The sequence below is a fragment of the Pipistrellus kuhlii genome, unplaced genomic scaffold (assembly GCF_014108245.1).
Source record: "Pipistrellus kuhlii isolate mPipKuh1 unplaced genomic scaffold, mPipKuh1.p scaffold_m20_p_10, whole genome shotgun sequence".
Lineage (NCBI taxonomy): Eukaryota > Metazoa > Chordata > Mammalia > Chiroptera > Vespertilionidae > Pipistrellus > Pipistrellus kuhlii.
In genome coordinates, this window is record NW_023425405.1 from 31,014,717 (window position 1) to 31,030,441 (window position 15,725).

Genomic DNA, 15,725 nt, shown 5'->3' on the forward strand with positions numbered 1-15,725 from the left:
CAACTCTCTCTATATAAAACCCTAATATGCAAATAGACCGAATGGCAGAACAACCAAACAACTGGTTGCTGTGAGGTGCGCTGACCACCAGGGGGCGTGCGGAAAATGGCGGGCATTGGTCATGGTGGGATGGTGGAGCGGGTGAGCTGGAGGGCCAGACCAGGGTGGGGAACCATTTGCCGTCATCTGGGCGAGCCTCTGGTGGTGTTTGAAAATTGTTTGCTCCTGTGCTGCCAGTCCCACCTGGTGCTCCCACCTTCTGCTGGTGCCTGCCCCGATCACCCCTCAAGGCTTCTCCAACTCCCCCTTCTCTTGAGGGGCTATCAGGGCTAGCAGCCACCTCTTGCACCCACTGCTGGTGATAGCCCCATTCGTACATGCATCCAGGAGACTCTATGGCTCCAAGAAGTTAAAATATTGAGCAAAGTCTTTTAACTGTGAACTGACAGAACTGGGGTTAGAACCCACACTTTAAATTTATTTTATACTAGAGGCCCGGTGCACGGAATTCATGCAAGGGCCTTGATCCTGGCCCCTTCCTGCCTCGGCCTACGCACACTGAGGCTTTGTCCAGAACGTCTGGAAGGATGTTCAGTCTAATTAGCATATTATGCTTTTATTATTAGACATGGCATTCCTGTTCAAATTTTAAAAGCTTGATTTTTATAAGCAAACAAATCATATACATGATTGAGAAAAACTTTCTATATTCAGAAAAAATATGTATTTTGGATAGATGGTCAGCTGTCAGAACTGATTACTGCTCAGTAAAATAGATCATGAACTGGTCTTTATGGAAAGATAAATTTAATATAAATGTTCACTTCTTATTTCTCATTTCAGTTACTGCATGACCAATTCTTTTTTTAAAAAATAGGTCCTTTCACAGAAAGGAAAAAATTGATTCAAATAAATGTAACTATATGTATGAATTGAAGCAAACTTTTTAATAATCAGTGCAGGTGAGGATGTTCTACCTTTTTATACATGCGTAAATACTTAAATTATAAAAATAAATACAAGTTGTCAGTACACATTTGGTAAGCATCTAACGATTTTAATATAGTAACAATTAAAAAACAACAACAACCAGTAACTAGTATTAACATGCCATATTTAAGGAGAAAGCCAGGATTCAATAATTGCAAAAATTAAAGAGGTGCTCAAATAGTATTTGAGAACTTGTAAGAATTTTAGAGTGAAAAGAGTATGATATCATTGGTTTGTTTTAACCCTCAAAATCCAAGCTCTAGCTATAAACTCTGGTACATCCCTAAATAATCTATTTCCTCCCTATTCTTACACACTGCTGACTGAGTGACTGAGAAGGGAGAAAAAATAAAGTAACATGTGATTGTGAGATTCATTCAAAGCATATGATGATTCAGACAAATACATACGGGCTTTCACTGGCAGAGATCTCAGGGTTTATGAAGCTCCTATGTTGTTTACTCTGCCACAAGGCAGCCCCCTGGGTGGGCACCACACCGGCATTGTTGGCATTTTACCAGCTTTTAGAATTCAATGTTTTCAAAATATTTTATTCTTTAAAGTAAAATGTACCTTGAATTGATGTTGCAAAAAGACTTTATATAGGACCCTATCCCTCTCCTCTGGTGGCACCACGAATATATATGCCTGCACTATATATGCATACCTGAGATTTTTTTTTTTAAGATTGAAGTCTTTTATTACATTTTTCAATTATAGTTGACATTCAATACTAGTTCACATTTGTTTGCAGTGTCCAGCATGGTGGTTACACATTCATATAATTTATGAAGTGATCACCTCACGTAGTCTAGTACCCTCCTGGCACAATACATAGATGTTACAAAATTATTGACTGTGTTTCCTAAGCTGTATTTTACATCCCCAAGTTTATTTATAGCTACCAATTGGTACTTTTTAATCACTTAACTTTTTCCACCTCATCCCCCAATCTCCTCCTATCTGGCGACCATCAGTTTGTTCTCTGTACCTATGAGTCTGTTTCTATTTAATTTGTTTATTTATGTTGTTCTTTATATGCCATATGTAAGTGAAATCATATGGCATTTGTTTTTATCTAACTTATCTCAATGGAGTTAAACTCAACTTAAACCACAAATTTTAACTGGATTAGGATATTTACAAAGCTTTCCTCATGCAAGAGACTTGAAAATTCCTGTCACTTTATGAATAATGTTATTTTTGTGTGTCTTATAAATTGCTATAAATTCATAGAGATTTATCATAATTTATGACTGTATAAATCTACAAAATATAACTTTCTCTGCTTATCAGCACCTAGTGAAATGCTTTCATTTCATGCCAAACTATCTTTTTTACTGTTGTTCTATCTGTGATCAAAACTTTAATTTCTTTTATTTTTTCCACTCCACAGAAAAGGCTAATGTAGTCAAGCATCCCCCAGTTGCCATTCTGCCCCTCGGGACCGGTAATGATCTGGCAAGATGCCTGCGATGGGGAGGAGGTAAAACAGCTTTAACAACAATGAAAATCTTAGTAAAATAGAAATAGAGTATAGAGCACGCCCCCTTTCATACCCAGCGTTTCTTTATTGCATGACAACTGCCATGTCATTTTACCAAATATAATTGCCGTCGATATAGAGTATATGATTTTGAATGGTAGAAAAACAAATAGTGAACCGAGAGTTAGACTGTAAGTGTTGGGCTTCAGTGTGATACTATTTATAAACTTCAGTGGGCATGCAGACTTCCTGACCTCTGTGGTGTAGGGGTTTCTAATGTAAGAAACAAGATGGGCATGAATTAACTCTAAAGTAATATTCAGATTTTTAATTTCTGAGTTGTGTGCTACAGGGACAAACTAAGAAAAACATAGAAAGACTAATGAATGACTTGTCCAGGAATGAACATATATTTTGAAACCCACTTTACAGCAGGCAGTGTGTTCTGTACTGGGATGCAGGGTCAAGAATAGAAAATAAAGGCTGTATTCAAAAGGGTCTTAAATCCTAGTGGCACATCACGTCCTATGTAAACAGATAACCAGCATAATGAAAGGACTCAATCCCGCAATGACAAGATGACATACGGAGGATTGTAATGGAGGGATAATGACAGAACAATATGGACCTGGGAATGGACCTTTTAGGCAAAGGAACATTGAGTTCAAAGGACCAGTGAGGTAGGCAGCCAATTGACATATTTAAGGAACTCTAAGGGAAATAATATGTGTGGAACAGTGTGAAGAAGAGGAGCATACTTCAAGGTGAAGTCTTAAAATGTTTTCAAGTGTCATTAATAGGCTATAATTAACTGATGATACCAAAGTAAACCAGATTTTGCTAAATCATCAAGAATTAAATACTAAGTTTAGCATCTTAAACTCAGAGATGTTTGAAAAGTGTGTACTAAGACAGCATGCATCGGAAACCCATGGGGATCTAGTTAAAAATATAGTGACCTATCCTCACCCCAAATATGCTGAATAGAAATCTCTGGGGATGGGATCTAAGCAGATGGTTTTCTTTTTAAACAAACTCCCTAAGTTACTGATTTGTAACAAAATTTGAGAAGAATTGTATTTAGCTTAAGAATGATACACACTCAAACACATAAATATAGCTTTTGAATGTTCCCCTCAATATAATGTTTTTTTATATAGGTTATGAAGGTGAAAATCTGATGAAAATTCTAAAAGACATTGAAAACAGCACAGAAATCATGTTAGACAGGTGGATGTTTGAGGTCATCCCTAATGACAAAGATGAAAAAGGAGACCCAGTGCCTTACAGTATCATCAATAACTACTTTTCCATTGGCGTGGTAAGTTTTCCACTAACTGCTTTTTTTTACCAATCCTGGATAAATCACTGTCTATAAACCTTACATTATGAAGATTTACTGATTACAAATAATTTATTTTATCTTAGTGTCAGCAAAACACCTCTTCTAATGGGCAATAATAAAGATTATGAATTTATTTTGATAGATTTTAGCAATAGATAAATGTTCACTTGCTAAGGGAAAGAAACTTTTATTTTGTAATTAATTGGTTTAACCATTTGTGTTACTAAAGTGTAGGTTAGAATGGTTTATGATATGGGTTTAGTTATAAGTTTTAGTTCTGTTTTAGAGTATATTTAGTGAAAATATGAAAATAATTCATCAAATTGCATCCTATTTTCAGGTCTGCGTTATATTACCATAACCTACTATAGACATTATGTTTCATTTATGGTTAGGTCTGAAATCTAAAAATAAAATAAAAATGTTTCTACTATTGTCAAGTGTTTAACAAGTCAAAAGATTAACTTTTTATTTAATTACTTGAAAACCTTAGACTGAAAGTAAAATGTCATTTGGCATTTGAGTTATTAAAGTTTTAATTCTTAAGGAATGTAACAGTGATGTCAAATAATTATGAATTCTAAAATGTATATTGTCTACAGAATTTCATTTCATTTAATATGTTATGCAGTATTATCTTATGACATAGGCATGCGCATGAGCATGTGCACACACATACACACTCCACTAGGAGACTATACAAAGCATTGGTTGAGGCTATGGAATTATGAGTAAAGCCATTTGGGTAAGAGCTCTTTATATATATATATATTTACTATTTTTATAGATTTCAGAGAGGAAGGGAGAGGAAGAGGTAGAAACATCAAAGATGAGAGAGAATACTCTACTGGGGATCTAGCCAGCAACCTGGGCATGTGATCTAACCAGAATTTGAACCGAGACTTCGGTTGATACTTAACCACTGAGCAACACCAGCCAGGGATTAGCAAATATTTATATTCCATGTATCATTCATTTATCTGCATCATAATGATTTTTTTTCTCTCAGTTATAAATAATGATTATATATTTAAAAGCCTCAAATGATGATTAATAAAGACTAAATATACAATTATTACTAATATTATAAATGATTCTTAATACTTGAGGAAAATGTAATGCATCTTGATCCATAAAAGTCCTTCTACTTATATTTGATATTAATATAAAATTAATTTAACAGCTTTTTACTTGATATCAATATAATTTTTTTAGCTTTTAAAAGTAATAAGATTTACTGACTTTAAGTAAACCCTTTGATTATTTTAATAAGTCTATCAATTTTTAGACCATTTTTATCATTAAAACAAGAATCTTTATACTTATTTGCAGTAAATTCTGGTTCCTTTTCCAAGCTCCAAGCAATAATAATTCTTTCTGCCTCTAAGATTTGCCTTATATGGACACAATTTTATATCGAAGAAATTATACAACACAGTCTTTTGCATCTGGCATCTTTCATATCACGTTTTTGAGGTTTGCCAATATGAACCTCAAAAACTGTTTACTGTTTTCCTTTTTATTGCTGGGCAGTATCCCACTGTATAGATATTTCACATATGGCTTATACATTTACCAGTGGATGAACGTGTAAAGTGTTTCCAGTCTTTGTATATTATGAATAATGCTGTTCTTTTGAATCCTTTTGCTGAATTTTTTGTTTTGGCTGCAGTACTTTTTAACTCCAGAATTTTCATTTGATTCTCTTTATAATTTTTATATCTTCAGGAAATATTTTATATTTGAAGTCATCTTTGTGGTGTTTTCCTTTTTTTTTAAATGTGGTTTACTTTAGTTCTTTTTTTTTTTTCCATCTTTTCTCATGGTTTATTGGATGAGTTGTAATCACTCTTAATTTGGAGACAATTTTGTTCAACTCTGTGCAGTTGATGAGTGGGAAGTGACATGTTCAGCATTGAGGTTAAAAAGGAGGAGTGATAGAGAAGCTTGTTTCATTAGTCAGGATAAGTGATGTGAGCTGCTGCAACATGCTCAGATCTCAGTGGCTTGCATACAGAAAAGCTGGCTTTTATTGCTCACTCCAGTAAGGGTCTCCTCCATTCCGAGACACAGGGATACAGGCTTCATCAAACTAGTGATTCAACCACCTCAGTATATGGATTCCTAGATCAACCTGGCAAGGAAAAAAAAGAGCTGGTGTTTCACACAGGATGTTTTCAAGGGCAGAACTGAGAGTAGTTTACATCCCTTTTCCGGATGCCCTGGTGGGCACCCGATATTTACCTAATCTAATTGCAAGGTACATGGGAAAGCACATGGGATGTTAACTAAATGCTTACTCTGTTACTTTAGTTCTTATGACGTTTATAATAGCTATTTTAAATTCTTTGTCTGGTAAACCCAAAATATGGACATGATTAGAGAATTTGATAAAATTTTGGCCCCATCAGTGACATTGTTTTCCCCCCCCTCAAAGTACATGTCACACTGCTATTCCTCTGCATGTCTGACAGGTTTTGCTGGAAACTAGAGATTTTATTTTATATAAGGTATTGCGGGACTCTGGAATTAGATCCTTCCATACAGTTTCTAGTTGTTTCTGTGCTTCTTTAGTGACTTGCCTACACTAATTATGTAGCAACTTCCTGTGGTGTATGGATATGGATGCTTCAGTGTTTTGTGTGTTGTTGTTGTTTAATTTTTGTTTTTACTTTAATTCTGGCTTCCTAGAAATCACTCCTATTTAAACATGATTAACCAGAATTTGTACTGGAAAACATAGAGCCAGTAAGTGTTTATCCCTTGGCCATTGGATCTGGGTGTTCACTGGAAAGCACATAAAATCTTCAGGCACATAATCATTTGATTCAGCTTTTAATATCTCCTGGCCCTTCTTTTGTCTCTTCTGTCAATATACAACATCTCTCATGTAACCAAATCAATGTCAAAACAAGGGCCCTCTTTGGTCTTTCATGAACATGAATGCGGTTACACCTGCTTATGGCCTTTCAGACAGCAAGCGATTTGTGGAAATTTATCAAGGCCCATTAGGGCTGCCTCATTCTAAGATGTCCTGCTGAATTTCTGGCTAGTTGACTGGTTAGTTGCTTGCCCTAATCAGTTTTTCAAACAAAGCTGAGCTCTGACACTGGTCTTCTTGTTCATTTGATACAGAAATCTTTACTGTTCTAGATCACTCTTTGGGCCATAGAATGCTTTTTGCTTGCACTCGAAATTAATTCACTGTTAATTTAGGAATTTCTATTGTGGTGCTCAAAAGAGAATAATTTTTCCACTGCCACAAGAGACTTTTGGCAATATTTGGACACACATTTGATTGTCATGACTGAGAGGGGACTGCTTCGACAAGTAATGGATAGAAACTGGGGCAGCTGCTATATAATCTAGGTTCATAGGAAAAGTCCCAAAAACACACAAGAAAGAATGTTACAGCTCAAAATGTCAAAGTGCTGAGATTAAGATTCCCTGCATCAATAAAGAGAAAAATGAAATGAAAACCTTACGGATAAACAACAAAAACCCAAAGAAGTGTGAAACAAACAGATAATAAAAATAAAACAGGAAATATAGCAGAGAATAACAAAAAAAAATCAGAATTTTAGTAAAACCCAAAACTGAATTATTGAAAAAAGTTAATCAGATGTTTTGCAAAATTAATTTTATAACAATATTGCACAGAGAATTGCAAATAAACAATGAAAAAAAACCCATAAACATAAAAAGTAATATCTTAACTGAAAATATATGAGGACTAAATATGGGAGTATAGCAAAGTTCAAAAATGTAATATCAGCTTAAATATTCACTGCTATTCCATTATATCACCAATGAATTTAAAAAAAAACAATAAAAATTAAAAGTATATAGGAATTAATAAAGAATATACAAGACCCACATATAGAAAATGTTAAAGCTTTCTAGAAAGACATAAAATATCAGAATACATTGAGACTCTTTATTTTAAGGTGGGATAACTTAATATGCAAATTAATGTGTAATGTAATCTATAATTAATCAAGATTAGAGATTAACTTTATGACAAACTTAAAAATAAAACTTATTCCAAAAAATAAATGGCAAAATAGGTACATTGATTTTAATAAAAGAAAATAAGAAGAATTGTTTTTCAAATTAGACATGCTGCCAGTGGGTTGGATTATTACAGTAGAATGGCACTATGAAAGGATAAATGAAATTGTCAGTGGAAAAGCAGAGCGACACATATTGAAACTCAGTATAGGAGTGGCAAAAAAGCTCATTTGAGAAATGACAAATTGCTAACTAATAGTTTAAAAAACTAGCTTCTTAGGAGGAGAAAATTGTGTTAGAACTCTCTCTTATTACATGGGCAATTACTAGACAGATTTAAGTACTAAATTTGAAATGCAAAGTTTAGGACCTAAAAAAATAATAATATGTAGTAGATTATATTTATGGTAGAGCAAAACTAATTAAATAAGGTAGATTTTGAGTCCTAGTTCATTTATCTTGGAGCCTCTTTCACTCAGTAACATGTGAAGAGCATATTTCTCTGCAATTGTTGCCTGTTGCTCAACATTCAAGGTCACAGTCATTGCAATAAGCCTTAACAGAGATTTCAAGCTTTGTCTCTACTCAGCAAGGCCACGTTCTTCTCAGCAACTTGTATTCCTCTACCCCAGTCAGTAAACCCAAAAACAATGAAGTAAAAGGAATCATCTATATGCCTTCTCTCAATCCTGCAAAACCTGGCTGGAGGCTGATTGTCTCCTCTGTGATTAGCCTAGGACCTAGTGTTCCCCAAAGTGTGGTACGCGTGCCCCCAGGGGTACGGGAAGAGTTTGGTGGGGGTACACCTTGCACCAGAGTTTGGTGGGGATATGTACTGCACCGTGCTTAGCGGCGCTTAATTCTACATTTTCATGAGTACGAGGGGTACTCAGTATTACGGAAATTATAGAAGGGGTACACATATGTCAAAAGTCTGGGAAACACTGCTAGAGCACTGCCTGAAATGCTTAAATATCTGGGCCTCCCTACAATTACCCAGAGTTGAGCCAGCTGGCTGCACGTGCTCGCCCACTCCGGAGGACACACACGGGGCCCGCATTGGGAGCCGGCCCTGGTGTGGGAGCTGGGTGAGACGCTCAAATCATTGGGGTCCTCTTGGGTCAGTTGAGGCAGGGTCCTAGTTGAGGCATGCCAAGAAGCTTGTGGATGGGCCTGATGGAGTCTGTGGAGGAGTCTGTACAATACACCTCCCTTCAGTGGGTTCCAGGCCTTTAGGGCTGAGCGTCCTAGCCTCTCTGACCAGCTCCCAGTGTCTCCTAGCCATTCAACTGTATGAGCACCACCTGCAGCATTCTGGCCAAGACTAGAAACAGCTGCCTCTTAGGAAAGTCCTGCAAGGTTTGAGAAAGTGATCGCTCACTGGGGATCCTCTCACCCTCTTTGGTTACAGAAATGTCTGGCTGAGGGGGTCCCTTTGGGCACTGGGCTGTGCCACCTTGGGGTAGGGGTGCCCCATGCAAAGTGGAAATGCTCTCTTTCTCTCCTCGATGCATCTAGGCTCGGATATTTTTTGTTGCTCCAGCCATATGTTGGGACTTCTCTACCGGACTTGGACAACCGCAAAGGTACTCTCCTGGGTGAGTGGCTGTCAGAAGTCATGAGTGTATTGCATACAATAGCAGTGAAGGAGGACTGTTGCTACCCAAAGATATTCCTAGTGGAGAATTCAGTTGAGCAGGTTCAGCAAAATATTCCTTTTATGAGCCATTTCCAGGGATTTATAAATGGTATTGTTGACTAATGTCTCTGAACTTTTTCTTATGGTTAACACTGTAGTTATATTAGTATAACATTCCAAAATACTAGTTATTATGGTCATTTGGTGCCCTCATGCTGATCAGTATTTCAGCTACAAAGGAGTGGCTTATTAGTTGACTCCACAAGTACTTATTGAATGCCTCCTCTAATTCCTGGTAGAAGCATTATAGTAGATACAAAGATGACCACTGTGCCAAAAAGAAATGTGAATTCCAAAATATAGGAGGTAAAACATTACCACATGCATCTTCTCTTGAATGTAGTTGGAAGACGTACAGATAAGTAATGATTCAGGGAATTAATTTATTTTCTTTTAAGCTGTTAGCATATTTATCTTGTTATTGTAAAGTTGTTACAACAAGTTATTGTAAAGATGTTATTGTAAAGAGTATGTAGCCCTATATAATGGATTTTTAGGTCATATGTCAGCAACCACCTTAGTGTCCTATAATTGGGCATTAGAGTATAAAAACCAAATACACAAGCATCTATATTACCTATCAATTTCATTTGTGGAGAAAAAAAAATTAAAACTTTTTGAGGCAGATTGCAGTAACAATAATAGGATGACTTAGTGTTTCAAGCATAAAAAATGTTAAAATAATGAAAGATTTAAGCAAACCCATTTCTCACTAAGTCGAAGAGTTATCCTTACAACTGAGTATATGCATAATTGTGTATAATTAACACATATGAATTATCTTCTCCACCCTCTAGATCTTTGAGGCCCAATCTGAAAATCCCATGGATTAGATTCATGGAAATGCTCCCACCAACATAAATTATATTTGGCTTGCTGACATCGAAAGATATTCAGCCACAGAATAGTGCTCATGTAAGACCATCTTAGCTCAATTCTGTTTTCTCTCTGTAGAGTATTGATTTTGTAGCAGCTGTTAATCATTCCAGTAAGTTCCAATTTGGACACTCTTCAACACAGAAGTCAGCACTGTGAGCAGAAACAAGTAAGGCAATAAGAATTTCAAAGGCTTCTGGAAAGGTCCTCCAGTTTTTGTAGAACATATCCAGAAACAAATTAGCATCATACGCTGTGTAAAAAAGCGAAAGCCAATATGAAAATGAAAACCTTATCCACACGAGTACTTCTGAAATTGGACATAAGTCTTTGCTCGCTGTAGAATTACTCTCCAAGTCTAGAAGAAATCTGACAAAGACAAGTGGACTTTTAGTGCACCATATATATTACCACGTAAATGTCCTATCAAATAGGTATTTGCATGGGTATGATTTAATAGCCTTCAGCCTTAGTCAGTCACTAAGAGCCTCTTATTCCGCCAGTGTAGGGAAAATATGACTACTTAATTCTCATATCCATAAATTTCAAGTTAGTGGAGTAGTTACCAATAAGAATTCCTTCAGTCATCAGCCTTTTCTTACATATTCTTCTATGCCTTTACTGAAAATGCAAAGGAGATATCTATTTTTTAAAGTTTATCTTTATTGTTGAAAGACCTACAATTGTCCCTTTTGGATCCCAGGCTGATTAAGAATATAGAGAGTCCCCTCTGCCCCTGTCCCCAACCCTGAAGCCAACACAATTGGGCTTTCAACATGATCAAAATATCATTTCCTTTTGTTTTATTCCTCACCTAACTATGTATTATAAACATAATTTTAAATTATCACCGTTTTTTACTTAAGTTTATTTTAGCCAAATTCTATTGGTCTAAAGGCAATTCTGTTGTTCCATTGACAACTTGGTACATGATTCTAAATGAGGATCTGTGATTATATAATCTCATATACTTGACAATTATCGCATATCAGTTTATTTTACTTACAAAATTTTACTAGAAATTTAATTAAAATCATTTTCTTATATAGTATTTCTCTTTAATTAAGTCACATTGTACTCTTTTCAAAAATGAGTAACATAGTTTGTACTGAGTGATGAAAAATATATCCATGAAGCATCAAATAGAACTGAAATTTTTCAAAATATAACCAACAAATAAAAACAAATAATGAATACTATAATTTTATTTCAGTGACAAAACTGAAACCCCAACTACAACAGTGTATCAGAAGGCTAAAACAAAAATTTGTTTATATTTTATTAGTAAGGTTGCAAAAATTGCTCTTTCACTAAGCAACTGATTGCTATATTTTTAACTTTTTTCTCAGCCGGATAAATGTTTAGTTTTCTAAAAATATTCAAACTTAAATATTTTACGTTATTTTTCTGCAACTCTCTTCATCACCCAAGAAACAATGTGTTTTGATTATTGACAAACAGTTCTGTTCTCTAAACAAGAGAAAAGGCAGTGAATCCTGATATTAAAAATAAGTCTACAAAATACTTGGGGAAAGAAGAAAACGTATAAAATATCAATTATAATAAAGGAAATCTTTACTCCTAGGTAATTTAGAAGTCTAAAACAATTATTTTTGTTGCCACCACTTTATCTAATACCAGAACTGATACAAATTGGTTCTGCTATCTATTTACTCTTTCCCATACCACTTTTTAAAAAATTTTAAATTATTTATTGTTTAAACTATTACGTATGTCTCCTTTCCCCCCCTATTGACCACTCCCTGGCTGTTTCCACCTCCCTCCGCATGTCCTCAGCCCCCTACTGTCTGTGACCATGGGTTATGCCCATATGCATGCCTCAAGTCCTTCGGTTAATCTCTTACCTCTTCCCTACACCCTCCCCACCACTCTGACCTTTATCAGTTTATGTTGTTCATTTATATTCCATAAATGAGTGAGATCGTGTCATACATATCTTTCTCCAACTGGCTTATTTCGCTTTGCATAATGCTTTCCAGGTCCATCCATGATGTTGCAAATGGTAAGAGTTCCTTCCTTTTTTATAGCAGCATAATATTTCATTCTGTATATGTACCACAGTTTTTTAATCCACTAGTATCTATTTAGGTCCTTTGCCTATTTTTTGATTGGGTTGTTTATCTTCCTTTTGTTAAGTTATATGAGTTCCCTATAAATGTTGGAGATTAAACCCTTTTTCAAGCCCATGCAGTGGGCTCTCTTGTTGTTTTGCTGATGGTTTCTTTTGCTGTGCAGAAGCTTTCATAAAACTTTCCTGGCTATTTTCATCTTTGATGTCCAAACCTACAAGTCCAGTAGCAATACCTTTCTCACAGTTTTTTGCAGTTAACCTTCACATACTTCTTTTTTTCCTTGAAATTCTTTTCTTACTTTCTTGGGCCACCTCAGCCCCATGCTCTCTTCATTCTGATACTTCTCAGATTGTGTTTCAGGATCTGTGTCAGCTTTCATGGCATCTAAGTTTCTCTGCCCTTGGATCACTGATGATCATCTGAATTGTGTTTCTGTTTTGCTCTTTTCTCTCCACATCTACCAGGGTTATTTCATTTCTTCTCATGGGTTCAATTATTTTTTTATGCAGATGACAGCATTTTCTATTTCACACATCCAGATTTCTTCTTGGATTTTCATAAACCAATACAACTAACCAATGAATTCTGTTGACTCTATCTCTCTAAGTATTGATCTAGCCCCTAACCAGTTTAGACTCTCACCACCTCTTATTTTCACTGTTACACTGTCTCCCCATTGCTCTCTTCGTTGCTCAGACCAACGCTTCACCTAGCCCACCATGCCTCGAGTGGCTACTATTGTGCACAGATGGATTCCACTCTCCTGACCTCGTACTGGTCCTATCTCCTTTTCAGCCTCTGTTCCATTTTGGGACGTGCCTGTACTTTCCAAAATGTATTTTGTTGATTCTGTTGGCTTTGCGGATGCCATTAACTCTGCCTGGATGGCACTGCCCACCTCTGTCTCCCTCTTTCAATATCCCCTAATGTCCCACACTTTCCTCATTTTCAATCAGTTAGATTAGCTCCTGACTATATTTGGGTCATCATGACAAGTCCTCGTTACTTCAACACGTCTTTCCTGAGCTACCATATTGGGTTTTCCAACCCTTTCCACATAGCTTTAGGTAGTAACATTAATCACATCCCCATGTTGTTTTTTAATCATCTGTTTCTTTTTCTTCTCATGGTATCTGAGCTCAATTGAGATCAAGATTGTAAGTTATTCAAGTATTCTTACTTTTTGCACATACATCAGCACACAGCAGTTCTGTGTCGATATTAAATGATCAGTTAGCTATGAATGAATGCATGCTCCACTCTATTCCACGCTACAGAACTTTTTGTTTCTTTATCTTGCTGATATTTAAAGACATTCTCATTGTTAGAGGAAAGCAAATGGCATAAAATCCCCATCATAATTTAAACAAATCTGAACATGTAGTTCAGTATGTTATTCTTTTGAGTATTTCTTACAATTTTAGTTTATGGGATTATTAAAAAAACTGCCCAACGTGCACAAAGGAATTCATAATGTGAAGCACATTTTCTATACATGTATTTCAAAGCATGGGATCTTCTAAAAATGCTGTATAATATCGGAGAGAGGCTTTTGTCTGATTTGAATGATTTTAACAGAATTTTGATGTCCTTACAGTCATTTAATTTCTGGGACATGAACTTTCCTAATGTTCCATAGCTAATTTAATCTTACCTGGGCTTAGCTGTCACGTATTCTTAATGACTAAACTTGTAAAATGTATCACAGCTAAGGAATTTTTTTAGCATTAAAAAAAAGCCCTATACTTTTGCTAAGAGCTATAACACTGCAAGTGACAGTGATAAATGAGACTGTATTCCTGAAGATGTAATTAATCTGCAATGGGGTCAGAACAGCTCCTTAGGTAAATGAAACTGAATTAGCTGTGTAGTCTGTAATTAACTTACCACCATATTAGTCCAAGTGGAATATGATCATTATATATGTAAGGTATTATTTTCTCCATAGGAAAGTTGTAATTTGCTAAGTAATGATTAACAATTCATGTTAATATTTTAGTCATATTATCATAATATAATTGTCATACATTTTATTGTATTATCCTCAACGTTTCTGTTTGAAAGGCAGAAGTGAATGTGTATTCTTTACACTGAATGTACAGAAATGAATAGTTGAATATAAAGTTTCATTTTATTGTGATTAGATTAGTTCTTGCTGGCACTGGTTGCAGCAGGTTTATTTTCAATCGCTATGGTTGTGGAGGTGTATATAATAAATATTAATGCAAACCATTCAACCTACATTGAGTGTCTGTTAGTAACAAAAACTGAAAGAAATAGATTAAGGGATTTTTTTAACCTTTCAAACGCATAACCAGCTCATTCCATATTGAACACTGAATCTGTAATAAGTTCAGACATTCAGTGATCAATATAGATATTAGTTAACCAGTAAAGAGCTTATTATATACTAACTCTGGCGCTTTTCTATAAGATTCAAAAGTATTTTAGGGAAGTAGGAATCAAATGAGACTCAGCACAGAAATAAAATGTGCTGTTTAGAACTGTCTGGAATTCACCTGGCCAAAACCCCACATTGTATTCCAGTCAGCAACATGGTCCCATACCTACATCTGCAGTTCCTTTTACTCTGGAATAGTATAATTCTATATACTCAGTGGAAGAACTGACCCTTCATTTCTCCCCTGGCCATCTTTTGCAATTGAGAAGAATTTCTCTGTGTCACAGAAATTAGCCTAGCTCTTTCTAAGCACATCTTCATCTTTCAGAGGTTCCAGCAATGAGAATGAAGGCCATAACTTGAATCACATCCTCGCCCTGAGGCAGTTTAATAAATGGAAAGTTTTTGTTCCTTACAAAAGTGGAGTTTTTAATCTCCATTTATTCTCTTCAGCTATCGGTTTTATCCTGTACCGTATGGGATGAAGAGATGCTTCCTCTTCCAGCCCTAAAGACTTCTCTCTCTATTCTTTTATTCCTTGTCACAAAGTCTTTAGTTCTCTTCTGTGCTCACCTCTTTCTTGTAATACCACCATTGGCAGCCAGTGCACATTGCTTACATTTGAAATCTATGTTCTCCTAGAGCTTAAGGCTTGTAAGCACATGATCCACCTGTTTCTCCATGGTAAGCCATGGACCATTATCTTCTTTCTTATTACTTCTGATAAGAGTTTCTTCACTGTACACCATCCTCAGCCTAACTGCTAAGCCAATGTCCTATGTTTTCTTGGTTTTTAAATAATAACAACACTGTCCTAATTGATT

At 35.7% G+C, this 15,725-nt stretch overlaps 1 protein-coding gene across 2 annotated transcripts in view; it reads left to right on the top strand.

Annotated features, from left to right (window-relative positions):
- DGKB (diacylglycerol kinase beta) overlaps positions 1-15,725 on the top strand; it is a 431,951-nt gene that overhangs the window by 153,656 nt on the left and 262,570 nt on the right. For both annotated transcript variants that reach the window (XM_036429287.2, XM_045578212.1), the window contains 2 exons: positions 2,387-2,476; positions 3,637-3,797. In XM_036429287.2, coding sequence (XP_036285180.1) covers positions 2,387-2,476; positions 3,637-3,797 — 251 coding nt within the window. The remainder of the gene's footprint in view (positions 1-2,386; positions 2,477-3,636; positions 3,798-15,725) is intronic.